Below are 13567 nucleotides of genomic sequence, written 5' to 3' on the forward strand. Positions count from 1 at the left end.
CTTGGCAGAACTAATGGGATCCATATTAAATCCAAAGGAAGAGTAGCTGCTGCTTTGGCAGAACGAATGGGATCCATATAAAATCCAAAGGAAGAGTAGCTGCTGCCTTGGCAGAACTAATGGGATCCATATTAAATCCAAAGGTAAAGTAGCTGCTGCCTTGGCAGAACTAATGGGATCCATAATAAATCCAAAGGAAGAGTAGCTGCTGCTTTGGCAGAACTAATGGGATCCATATTAAATCCAAAGGAAGAGTAGCTGCTGCCTTGGCAGAACTAATGGGATCCATAATAAATCCAAAGGAAGAGTAGCTTCTGCCTTGGCAGAACTAATGGGATCCATATTAAATCCAAAGGAAGAGTAGCTGCTGCCTTGGCAGAACTAATGGGATCCATATTAAATCCAAAGGAAGAGTAGCTGCTGCTTTGGCAGAACTAATGGGATCCATATAAAATCCAAAGGAAGAGTAGCTGCTGCCTTGGCAGAACTAATGGGATCCATATTAAATCCAAAGGAAGAGTAGCTGCTGCTTTGGCAGAACTAATGGGATCCATATAAAATCCAAAGGAAGAGTAGCTGCTGCCTTGGCAGAACTAATGGGATCCATATTAAATCCAAAGATAGAGTAGCTGCTGCCTTGGCAGAACTAATGGGATCCATAATAAATCCAAAGGAAGAGTAGCTGCTGCTTTGGCAGAACTAATGGGATCCATATTAAATCCAAAGGAAGAGTAGCTGCTGCCTTGGCAGAACTAATGGGATCCATAATAAATCCAAAGGAAGAGTAGCTGCTGCCTTGGCAGGAAGTAATGGGGATCCTTAATAAACCCCAGGGAGAGTAGCTGGTGTCTTGGCAGAACTAATGGGGATCCTTAATAAACCCCAGGGAGAGTAGCTGCTGCCTTGGCAGAACTAATGGGGATCCATAATAAACCCCAGGGAGAGTAGCTGATGCCTTGGCAGAACTAATGGGGATCCATAATAAACCCCAGGGAGAGTAGCTGATGCCTTGGCAGAACTAATGGGGATCCTTAATAAACCCCAGGGAGAGTAGCTGAAGCCTTGGCAGAACTAATGGGGATCCTTAATAAACCCCAGGGAGAGTAGCTGATGCCTTGGCAGAACTAATGGGGATCCTTAATAAACCCCATGGAGAGTAGCTGATGCCTTGACAGAACTAATGGGGATCCTTAATAAACCCAAGGGAGAGTAGCTGATGCCTTGGCAGAACTAATGGGGATCCATAATAAACCCCTGGGAGAGTAGCTGATGCCTTGACAGAACTAATGGGGATCCTTAATAAACCCCAGGGAGAGTAGCTGATGCCTTGGCAGAACTAATGGGGATCCATAATAAACCCCTGGGAGAGTAGCTGATGCCTTGACAGAACTAATGGGGATCCTTAAAACCTCTTGATACTACCCATCCCGGATCCGGGATCGTGAATACAGCCTCAGGCTCATTACCATAACGCAATGTTAACGATTTCTGAAAATCGCAAATTAAATGAAATAAATATGCCTGCTCTCAAGCTTAGCCTTTTCTTAACAACACTGTCATCTCAGATTTTCAAAATATGCTTTTGAACCATAGAAAATCAAGCATTTGTGTAAGAGTATTGCTAGCTAGCTTAGCATTTAGCGTAGCATTTAGCACGCAACATTTTCACAAAAACCAGAAAACCAAATAAATAAAATCATTTACCTTTGAAGAACTTCGGATGTTTTCAATGAGGAAACTCTCAGTTACATAGCAAATGTTCAGTTTTTCCTGAAAGAATCTTTGTGTAGGAGAAATCACTCCGTTTTGTACATCACATTTGGCTACCGAAACGAACCGAAAATTCAGTCACCAAAACGTCAAACTTTTTCCAAATTAACTCCATAATATCGACCGAAACATGGCAAACGTTGTTTAGAATCAATCCTCAAGGTGTTTTTTCACATATCTCTTCATTGATATGCCGTTCGTGGAAGCCTGCTTTCGTCTCAGAATCCCATGGAAAAATACCAGCAGCTGAAAATGACGCAACAATTTCGACGGAGGACACCGGGCGGACACCTGGCAAATGTAGTCTCTTATGGTCAATCTTCCAATGATATGCTTACAAATACGTCACAATGCTGCAGACACTTGGGGCAACGATAGATAGGGCAGGCTCATTCCTGTCGCATTCACAGCCATATAAGGAGACAATGAAAAACAGAGCCTCAAAAATCCTGCTCATTTCCTGGTTGCAGTTTCATCTTGGTTTTGCTTGTAGCTCCTGTTCTGGGGCACTCACAGACAATATCTTTGCAGTTCTGGAAACCTCAGAGTGTTTTCTTTCCAAAGCTATCAATTATATGCATCGTCGAGCATCTTTTTGTGACAAAATATTGCGCTTAAAACGGGCACATCTTTTTATCCAAAAATGAAATAGCGCCCCCATAGATTTAATAGGTTAATAAACACCAGGGAGAGTAGCTGATGCCTTGACAGAACTAATGGGGTTCCTTAATAAACCCCTGGGAGAGTAGCTGATGCCTTGGCAGAAGTAATGGGGATCCTTAATAAACCCCAGGGAGAGTAGCTGATGCCTTGACAGAACTAATGGGGATCTTTAATAAATACAAAATACAAACTTTTCTCACGTCATCTGGAATGTTTCTCTTTCTTACACTCCTTCCTCTCTTTCTTTTCTTTCTTCCCACAGCACAGACGTCTGTCAGAGACCTCCATCTCTCCACCGGGCTCGTCAATTGGCTCTCCCAGCCGTGTCATCTGTGTGAGTAACCAATCCCTTGCCAATCTTCCTCTACCTCCACCCAACCTTCAGAGCTCACTAGCTTTGAATATAAAAACCCAATGGACAAATCCATTTTCTCCTGAAATGTGCACTCGTTCACTATTCACCATCTAGAACACTTGGATGTGTGTAAACCTGGGCAAGAGGAAAGCTCTACCATATGTATTTTACTATTAAATCAAATGAATTATTTATCATAATATGAATACTATATGTATTCTTTACCATGAGATGTAAAGTGGGTAAAGTGACGAGGCATCAGGATAGATAATAACAAGGTAATTGAGGTAGATATTTACATTAAGGAGGGTAAAGTGGCATCAGGATAGATAATAACAAGGTAATTGAGGTAGATATTTACATTAAGGAGGGTAAAGTGGCATCAGGATAGATAATAACAAGGTAATTGAGGTAGATATTTACATTAAGGAGGGTAAAGTGGCATCAGGATAGATAATAACAAGGTAATTGAGGTAGATATTTACATTAAGGAGGGTAAAGTGATAATAACAAGGTAATTGAGGTAGATATTTACATTAAGGAGGGTAAAGTGACTAGGCATCAGGATAGATAATAACAAGGTAATTGAGGTAGATATTTACATTAAGGAGGGTAACGTGGCATCAGAATAGATAATAACAAGGTAATTGAGGTAGATATTTACATTAAGGAGGGTAAAGTGACTAGGCATCAGGATAGATAATAACAAGGTAATTGAGGTAGATATTTACATTAAGGAGGGTAAAGTGGCATCAGGATAGATAATAACAAGGTAATTGAGGTAGATATTTACATTAAGGAGGGTAAAGTGACATCAGGATAGATAATAACAAGGTAATTGAGGTAGATATTTACATTAAGGAGGGTAAAGTGGCATCAGGATAGATAATAACAAGGTAATTGAGGTAGATATTTACATTAAGGAGGGTAAAGTGGCATCAGGATAGATAATAACAAGGTAATTGAGGTAGATATTTACATTAAGGAGGGTAAAGTGGCATCAGGATAGATAATAACAAGGTAATTGAGGTAGATATTTACATTAAGGAGGGTAAAGTGGCATCAGGATAGATAATAACAAGGTAATTGAGGTAGATATTTACATTAAGGAGGGTAAATTGACTAGGCATCAGGATAGATAATAACAAGGTAATTGAGGTAGATATTTACATTAAGGAGGGTAAAGTGGCATCAGGATAGATAATAACAAGGTAATTGAGGTAGATATTTACATTAGGGAGGGTAAAGTGGCATCAAGGTAGGATAGATCAGTAGATAATAACAAGGTTTGGGTAGATATTTACATTAAGGAGGGTAAAGTGGCATCAGGATAGATAATAACAAGGTAATTGAGGTATTTTACATTAAGGTGTAATATTAATAACAAGGTAATTGAGGTAGATATTTACATTAAGGCCAGGATTAATAACAAGGTAATTGAGGTAGATATTTACTCTGACACCTCTTAATATAGAGGTTCTGGATGGCATGGAGCTCAGCTCCAGTGATGTACTGGGCAGTCCACACCACCCTCTGTAACACCTTAGATAATAACGGTCATTAGGGAGGGTAAAGTGGCATCAGGTGCATTTACCATAATATAGAGGTTCTGGATGGCATGGAGCGCTCCAGTGAAAAAGCCAGTCAAAATGAAAAAGCTCAAAATGCTCTCGATGGTGCAGCTGTATAACTCTTTGAGGATCTGAGGGCCCGTGCCAAATCTTCTGAGGGGGAAGAGGCACTGTCATGCCCTCTTCACGACTGTGCAGGTGTGAATGGACCATGTTAAATCAGTGAAGGGAAGTGAACAAGTGCACACTTTGGGAGGAAGGAGAGATAATTGTGACTGTCACTGTGGCCCTGCCCAATACAGATAGGAGACACCGGTTCATACTCCACTCATCACTCACCCCTGAACCCTGACACCTGACCTCACCTTACACTGCTACCGAGGTCCTCTTGTTATGTCCGTCTGTTATGTTGGAACACAGCCTGTGTGTGTGTGACTGTGTGCTCTGTTTGGACTGCAACTAGTCTTTTCTGAACTGTCCTGTACAGTCACTACTGCTGTTGGAAATATTAGATTACACATGCATGCACATAAACACACGTAGAGACAGTGTTTGTTCTCTGAGCTCTGGCCTCGTAATCCATGACCTTTTTGCTCAGGGTGATGGATGATTGCAAAACACAGAGTAAGCTCTCTCTCTCTCTCTCACTCACTCTCTCTCTCACTGCTTTGTGGTGCTGGAGGTCATCTCAGGGAGTTGTCAGACCCTGCAGTACATAGTCAGCAGTCAGTCACATGTTCACTGTACAGTGTGTGTTGTGTCAGTGTAGGGCTTGTACTGTCAGCATGCTCTACAGTCTGCAGCACGCTATCCCTGTCATTGGGTTTTCATGCGTAAATGTCTTACATGTCCTGTGTGTGTGTGTGTGGTTGTTCCTTTGTGTGCGTGTGTGCGTGTGTGCGTGCGTGCGTGTGTGTGTGTGTGTGTGTCTGTGTCTGTGTCATGTCCTGTCCTGTCCCACCCCAGGCCAGGGTGGAGAATGTGATGCCAGACTATAAGGACTTTGCCGCACTGCCTAAGGTCAAGGCCATATATGAGGTCCAGCCACCTGACCTCATATCATCCTACCAGCAACAGAACCATCCTAATATATCATCCTACCAGCCACATAATCATCCTACCATATCATCCTACCAGCTACAGAATCATCCTACCATATCATCCTACCAGCCACAGAATCATCCTACCATATCATCCTACCAGCCACAGAATCGTCCTACCATATCATCCTACCAGCCACAGAATCATCCTACCATTTCATCCTCCCAGCCCTACCCCAGATACTCCTCAGATGACATAGAGACCTTCAGCTATGGAGAGGTATTACATGCTATGAAACTATCAGGAAATACACCTACGTTATTTTCTTATACATTTTCTCTAAATTCACTGACAAATACTGTATATTTCTAAACTTGATGTCAATGTAGACTGAACTGAATCCATTTCCACGGTTGAGATAATGGTCCATTATGCTTCAGACAATGACTTCTGCCTTATTTCTTTCTCATGTATTTCTTTTTCAGTCACTTGGGACTCTCTGTTCTCAGGTTAGTAACCGTGTTGTTTTGTAGTCACCTGGGACTCTGTTCTCAGGTTAGTAACTGTGTTGTTTTGTAGTCACCTGGGACTCTCTATTCTCAGGTTAGTAACTGTGTTGTTTTGTAGTCACCTGGGACTCTCTGTTCTCAGGTTAGTAACTGTGTTGTTTTGTAGTCACCTGGGACTCTCTGTTCTCAGGTTAGTAACTGTGTTGTTTTGTAGTCACCTGGGACTCTCTGTTCTCAGGTTAGTAACTGTGTTGTTTTGTAGTCACCTGGGACTCTCTGTTCTCAGGTTAGTAACTGTGTTGTTTTGTAGTCACCTGGGACTCTCTGTTCTCAGGTTAGTAACTGTGTTGTTTTGTAGTCACCTGGGACTCTCTGTTCTCAGGTTAGTAACTGTGTTGTTTTGTAGTCACCTGGGACTCTGTTCTCAGGTTAGTAACTGTGTTGTTTTGTAGTCACCTGGGACTCTCTGTTCTCAGGTTAGTAACCGTGTTGTTTTGTAGTCACCTGGGACTCTGTTCTCAGGTTAGTAACTGTGTTGTTTTGTAGTCACCTGGGACTCTGTTCTCAGGTTAGTAACTGTGTTGTTTTGTAGTCACCTGGGACTCTGTTCTCAGGTTAGTAACTGTGTTGTTTTGTAGTCACCTGGGACTCTGTTCTCAGGTTAGTAACTGTGTTGTTTTGTAGTCACCTGGGACTCTGTTCTCAGGTTAGTAACTGTGTTGTTTTGTAGTCACCTGGGACTCTGTTCTCAGGTTAGTAACTGTGTTGTTTTGTAGTCACCTGGGACTCTGTTCTCAGGTTAGTAACTGTGTTGTTTTGTAGTCACCTGGGACTCTCTGTTCTCAGGTTAGTAACTGTGTTGTTTTGTAGTCACCTGGGACTCTCTGTTCTCAGGTTAGTAACTGTGTTGTTTTGTAGTCACCTGGGACTCTCTATTCTCAGGTTAGTAACTGTGTTGTTTTGTAGTCACCTGGGACTCTCTGTTCTCAGGTTAGTAACTGTGTTGTTTTGTAGTCACCTGGGACTCTCTGTTCTCAGGTTAGTAACTGTGTTGTTTGTAGTCACCTGGGACTCTCTGTTCTCAGGTTAGTAACTGTGTTGTTTTGTAGTCACCTGGGACTCTCTGTTCTCAGGTTAGTAACTGTGTTGTTTTGTAGTCACCTGGGACTCTGTTCTCAGGTTAGTAACTGTGTTGTTTTGTAGTCACCTGGGACTCTGTTCTCAGGTTAGTAACTGTGTTGTTTTGTAGTCACCTGGGACTCTCTGTTCTCAGGTTAGTAACTGTGTTGTTTTGTAGTCACCTGGGACTCTGTTCTCAGGTTAGTAACTGTGTTGTTTTGTAGTCACCTGGGACTCTCTGTTCTCAGGTTAGTAACCGTGTTGTTTTGTAGTCACCTGGGACTCTCTGTTCTCAGGTTAGTAACTGTGTTGTTTTGTAGTCACCTGGGACTCTCTGTTCTCAGGTTAGTAACTGTGTTGTTTTGTAGTCACCTGGGACTCTCTGTTCTCAGGTTAGTAACTGTGTTGTTTTGTAGTCACCTGGGACTCTCTGTTCTCAGGTTAGTAACTGTGTTGTTTTGTAGTCACCTGGGACTCTCTGTTCTCAGGTTAGTAACCGTGTTGTTTTGTAGTCACCTGGGACTCTCTGTTCTCAGGTTAGTAACTGTGTTGTTTTGTAGTCACCTGGGACTCTCTGTTCTCAGGTTAGTAACTGTGTTGTTTTGTAGTCACCTGGGACTCTCTGTTCTCAGGTTAGTAACTGTGTTGTATTGTAGTCACCTGGGACTCTGTTCTCAGGTTAGTAACTGTGTTGTTTTGTAGTCACCTGGGACTCTCTGTTCTCAGGTTAGTAACTGTGTTTTTGTAGTCACCTGGGACTCTGTTCTCAGGTTAGTAACTGTGTTGTATTGTAGTCACCTGGGACTCTCTGTTCTCAGGTTAGTAACTGTGTTGTTTTGTAGTCACCTGGGACTCTCTGTTCTCAGGTTAGTAACTGTGTTGTATTGTAGTCACCTGGGACTCTCTGTTCTCAGGTTAGTAACTGTGTTGTTTTGTAGTCACCTGGGACTCTCTGTTCTCAGGTTAGTAACTGTGTTGTTTTGTAGTCACCTGGGACTCTCTGTTCTCAGGTTAGTAACTGTGTTGTTTTGTAGTCACCTGGGACTCTGTTCTCAGGTTAGTAACTGTGTTGTTTTGTAGTCACCTGGGACTCTGTTCTCAGGTTAGTAACTGTGTTGTTTTGTAGTCACCTGGGACTCTCTGTTCTCAGGTTAGTAACTGTGTTGTTTTGTAGTCACCTGGGACTCTCTGTTCTCAGGTTAGTAACTGTGTTGTATTGTAGTCACCTGGGACTCTCTGTTCTCAGGTTAGTAACCGTGTTGTTTTGTAGTCACCTGGGACTCTATTCTCAGGTTAGTAACTGTGTTGTTTTGTAGTCACCTGGGACTCTGTTCTCAGGTTAGTAACCGTGTTGTTTTGTAGTCACCTGGGACTCTGTTCTCAGGTTAGTAACCGTGTTGTTTTGTAGTCACCTGGGACTCTGTTCTCAGGTTAGTAACTGTGTTGTTTTGTAGTCACCTGGGACTCTGTTCTCAGGTTAGTAACTGTGTTGTTTTGTAGTCACCTGGGACTCTCTATTCTCAGGTTAGTAACTGTGTTGTTTTGTAGTCACCTGGGACTCTCTGTTCTCAGGTTAGTAACTGTGTTGTTTTGTAGTCACCTGGGACTCTGTTCTCAGGTTAGTAACTGTGTTGTTTTGTAGTCACCTGGGACTCTCTGTTCTCAGGTTAGTAACTGTGTTGTTTTGTAGTCACCTGGGACTCTGTTCTCAGGTTAGTAACTGTGTTGTTTTACAGTCACCTGGGACTCTGTTCTCAGGTTAGTAACTGTGTTGTTTTGTAGTCACCTGGGACTCTGTTCTCAGGTTAGTAACTGTGTTGTTTTGTAGTCACCTGGGACTCTGTTCTCAGGTTAGTAACTGTGTTGTTTTGTAGTCACCTGGGACTCTCTGTTCTCAGGTTAGTAACTGTGTTGTTTTGTAGTCACCTGGGACTCTCTGTTCTCAGGTTAGTAACTGTGTTGTATTGTAGTCACCTGGGACTCTCTGTTCTCAGGTTAGTAACCATGTTTCCAACAGAATGAAGAATAATTTCTGCGATCAGTTGCCTTTGGATAAGTGGATAGTTAGTTATAGTTAGATAGTTAGACTCCCTGTATATCTCCCTCTCTTCTCCCTTTCCCATCTCTCTATCTCTGTCTCCCTCTCTTTCTCTCCCCTCCCTCTAGAAGCTGTATGACAGTGTAGACATGAAACAGAGACAGTATTCCAGCCCCAGCTACATGGATTCTCCCTTCTTCGGCCGTCAAGCCATGTCTCCCATAATGCCTTGCTCACCGCAGCACTATGGACACCCTGGTGAGTCACACATGCACTCACTCAATCAACCAATCAATCAAGCGTTCAATCAATTAAATCGTATTTGTGTAGCGCTTTTTAGAAATGCATTAAAGAGCAAGAGGGTCGAGCCTCGGGTTGCTGTTAACACTCTGGAATAAATCTGTTTCTGAAAGTGCTGTGCAAATACATTCCTCCTCTTCCTGTCAATCTCCTTCCATTTCTGGCTACTGACCATAAAAGCAATGGATAGATCTTCCACCGTTTCACTTACAGCAGTTAGTGCAGTCAACGGCAGTGATCAGAATGGGAAGGAGACTTATAACATTCCTCCTAGCTTCCTGTGCTCATGTGGTGCAGTATTCCTTTCCTCAATGCTGTTGAAATGCATACTGCACCTAATTGGCTCAGGTGATTGCCTGGCAGATGCTGTTGATCATCTTTGCCTTTGGTTATTATTGGTTGGGAGGGACTGGAGGGCAGGACAAAGGATTTCTTCATGCTCATGTTTCCTTTGCTGTGATTGGCTAGTGCTGGCTGCAGGCTCTGAGAGTGGCAGGAGCTCGCCCTATTACGGCTCGCTGGAGGGACGGCCTAGTTCTTCTACCACATACCACGCCCCCAAGCATTTCCATGTACCAGGTAGGACTACACTTCATCTGCGTTCCAAATGGCCCCCTGTTCTTTATAGTGACGCAATATATATGGAATAGGGTGTCATTTGGGAACGCAGCCTTCTCTTCATCTCCTCATCCTTCCATCTTCTCCACTTCTGCTCCTCCTCGATTTTTATACTTCCTCAAACTCTCTCGTTATCAGCTACGGTCGCTATGATACGGTTCAGCGCTTCCCTTTGTACTTCTTCCTTTTCCTCATTCTACCCCTCCCTCCCTCACTCCTCCATGTTTCACATCACTCTTCTCCCTTTTCTTGTTCTCTCTGTCTCCCTCCCTCACTCCTCCATGTTTCACATCACTCTTCTCCCTTCTCTTGTTCTCTCTGTCTCCCTCCCTCACTCCTCCATGTTTCACATCACTCTTCTCCCTTCTCTTGTTCTCTCTGTCTCCCTCCCTCACTCCTCCATGTTTCACATCACTCTTCTCCCTTCTCTTGTTCTCTCTGTCTCCCTCCCTCACTCCTCCATGTTTCACATCACTCTTCTCCCTTCTCTTGTTCTCTCTGTCTCCCTCCCTCACTCCTCCATGTTTCACATCACTACTCCTCCATCCATCTTTCTCTTGTTCTCTCTGTCTCCCTCCCTCACTCCTCCATGTTTCACATCACTCTTCTCCCTTCTCTTGTTCTCTCTGTCTCCCTCCCTCACTCCTCCATGTTTCACATCACTCTTCTCCCTTCTCGTGTTCTCTCTGTCTCCCTCCCTCACTCCTCCATGTTTCACATCACTCTTCTCCCTTCTCTCCATGTTCTCTCTGTTCTCTCTGTCTCCCCCTCACTCCTCCATGTTTCACATCTCTTCTCCCTTCTCTTGTTCTCTCTGTCTCCTCCCTCACTCCTCCATGTTTCTCACTCTTCTCCCTTCTCTTGTTCTCTGTCTCCCTCCCTCACTCCTCCATGTTTCACATCACTCTTCTCCCTTCTCGTGTTCTCTCTGTCTCCCTCCCTCACTCCTCCATGTTTCACATCACTCTTCTCCCTTCTCTTGTTCTCTCTGTCTCCCTCCCTCCTTCTCTCTCTTTCCCCAGCCTCAGGCGAACCCAACATCTACCACAAACCTCCCATCTATAAGAGAACGGGTACAGTGGCCTAGCCTGTCTTATCCTGGCCGTTGTCCTACCTGGGACTTATTGTTTAGATTCATGTTTTCTGTAGCCAATTGTTTATAGTGCTCTTACTGCTCTTTATACTGCTCTTTAGTCTGCCTGTCTTCCTATCAGTGTAGAAGCCCTTTGTTGTCGGTGTTTTTGTGTGTGTGTGTGTGTGTGTGTGTGTGTGTGTGTGTGTGTGTGTGTGTGTGTGTGTGTGTGTGTGTGTGTGTGTGTGTGTGTGTGTGTGTGTGTGTGTGTGCACTTTAGCTTGTGTCAGAAAGAAGATTAAATAAGTATAAGATGAGATGAAGGGTTAGTTCATGTCCCCAGTGGTAGATGAAGGGTTAGTTCAGGTCCACAGTGGTAGATGAAGGGTTAGTTCATGTCCACAGTGGTAGATGAAGGGTTAGTTCAGGACCACAGTGGTAGATGAAGGGTTAGTTCAGGACCACAGTGGTAGATGAAGGGTTAGTTCAGGACCACAGTGGTAGATGAAGGGTTAGTTCAGGACCACAGTTGTAGATGAAGGATTAGTTCAGGACCACAGTGGTAGATGAAGGGTTAGTTCAGGACCACAGTGGTAGATGAAGGGTTAGTTCAGGACCACAGTGGTAGATGAAGGGTTAGTTCAGGACCACAGTGGTAGATGAAGGGTTAGTTCAGGACCACAGTGGTAGATGAAGGGTTAGTTCAGGACCACAGTGGTAGATGAAGGATTAGTTCAGGACCACAGTGGTAGATGAAGGGTTAGTTCAGGACCACAGTGGTAGATGAAGGGGTTAGTTCAGGTCTCTTTAGAGACCACAGTGGGAGCCAGCTTCACTCATCTATTGTAGAATGATACCAGACCACTAGCTGTAAAGGGTTATAGTCTCATAATATACATTGTTATTCAGGATATTCAAATGATATAGGTAACCAGAATACAGATACATGTCATATTTGTGTTTGTTCAAAAAGACTGCTATCCCCTCCCCTTCTCAGCCAACAGTCCAATCAGAGTATAAAGACTGCTATCCCCTCCCCTTCTCAGCCAACAGTCCAATCAGAGTATAAAGACTGCTATCCCCTCCCCTTCTCAGCCAACAGTCCAATCAGAGTATAAAGACTGCTATCCCCTCCCCTTCTCAGCCAACAGTCCAATCAGAGTATAAAGACTGCTATCCCCTCCCCTTCTCAGCCAACAGTCCAATCAGAGTATAACGACTGCTACCCCTCCCCTTCTCAGCCAACAGTCCAATCAGAGTATAAAGACTGCTATCCCCTCCCCTTCTCAGCCAACAGTCCAATCAGAGTATAACGACTGCCCCTCCCCTTCTCAGCCAACAGTCCAATCAGAGTATAAAGACTGCTATCCCCTCCCCTTCTCAGCCAACAGTCCAATCAGAGTATAAAGACTGCTCCCCCCCTTCTCAGTCCAACAGTCCAATCCAATCAGAGTATAAAGACTATCCCCTCCCCTTCTCAAACAGTCCAATCAGAGTATAAAGACTCTATCCCTCCCCTTCTCAGCCAACAGTCCAATCAGAGTATAAAGACTTCTATCCCCTCCCCTTCTCAGCCAACAGTCCAATCAGAGTATAAAGACCTCTATCCCCTCCCCTTCTCAGCCAACAGTCCAATCAGAGTATAAAGACCCTCCCCCCCTTCTCAGCCAACAGTCCAATCAGAGTATAAAGACCTCTATCCCCTCCCCTTCTCAGCCAACAGTCCAATCAGAGTATAAAGACTGCTATCCCCTCCCCTTCTCAGCCAACAGTCCATCCCAGAGTATAAAGACCTCCCCTTCTCAGCCAACAGTCCAATCAGAGCATAAAGACCTCTATTCTCAGCCAACAGTCCAATCCCTCTATCCCTCCCCTTCTCAGCCAACAGTCTCCCCTTCTCAGCCAACAGTCCAATCAGTGGATCTTAACAGTCCAATCTGCATGCCAACAGTCCAATCAGAGCATAAAGACCTCTATCCCCTCCGCTTCTCAGCCAACAGGAGACAGTGGATCTTACCAGTAGATAAGCATGTCATGTCATTGCGTGTGTGTGTGTGTGTGTGTGTGTGTGTGTGTGTGTGTGTGTGTGTGTGTGTGTGTGTTATCGTGGTGTCTGTGTATGTGTATTATCGTGGTGTGAGTTTGTTTCATTTGCTACATTGTAAACATGTTCCTTTTGGGATGCCAATAATGTCTCCCTTTTCTGTTTATTGTTTCTGATTACTTTAATTCACTTTCCTCCTTCCCTCTGCTTCACTTTTCCCTGATGAACTAACTCACCTCTGTAAGTACCTCCGTCCTTTACTGTCTGTCTGTCTGTCTGTCTGTCTGTCTGTCTGTCTGTCTGTCTGTCTGTATGCCTGTCTATCAATCTGGCATTACACTGCATGTGGATCCCATTGACTGTCATTGACTGGGTATTACCTCTCAATAGCATCAATACCATCCCCTGACCCTGACCTGAGCTCATACAACAGGCTAACAGGGCTGCCTCTGTCTCAGCTGTACACC

At 44.0% G+C, this 13567-nt stretch overlaps 1 protein-coding gene across 1 annotated transcript in view; it reads left to right on the forward strand.

Moving 5' to 3' along the window:
• LOC135544950 (actin-binding LIM protein 3-like) overlaps window positions 1-13567 on the forward strand; it is a 113480-nt gene that overhangs the window by 90671 nt on the left and 9242 nt on the right. Inside the window, exons 11-17 of the mRNA XM_064972638.1 lie at window positions 2696-2767; window positions 5326-5435; window positions 5637-5679; window positions 5980-6003; window positions 9195-9324; window positions 9847-9945; window positions 11007-11057. Coding sequence (XP_064828710.1) covers window positions 2696-2767; window positions 5326-5435; window positions 5637-5679; window positions 5980-6003; window positions 9195-9324; window positions 9847-9945; window positions 11007-11057 — 529 coding nt within the window. The remainder of the gene's footprint in view (window positions 1-2695; window positions 2768-5325; window positions 5436-5636; window positions 5680-5979; window positions 6004-9194; window positions 9325-9846; window positions 9946-11006; window positions 11058-13567) is intronic.

This window comes from Oncorhynchus masou, chromosome 9 (genome assembly GCF_036934945.1).
Source record: "Oncorhynchus masou masou isolate Uvic2021 chromosome 9, UVic_Omas_1.1, whole genome shotgun sequence".
In the NCBI taxonomy this organism is placed as follows: domain Eukaryota; kingdom Metazoa; phylum Chordata; class Actinopteri; order Salmoniformes; family Salmonidae; genus Oncorhynchus; species Oncorhynchus masou.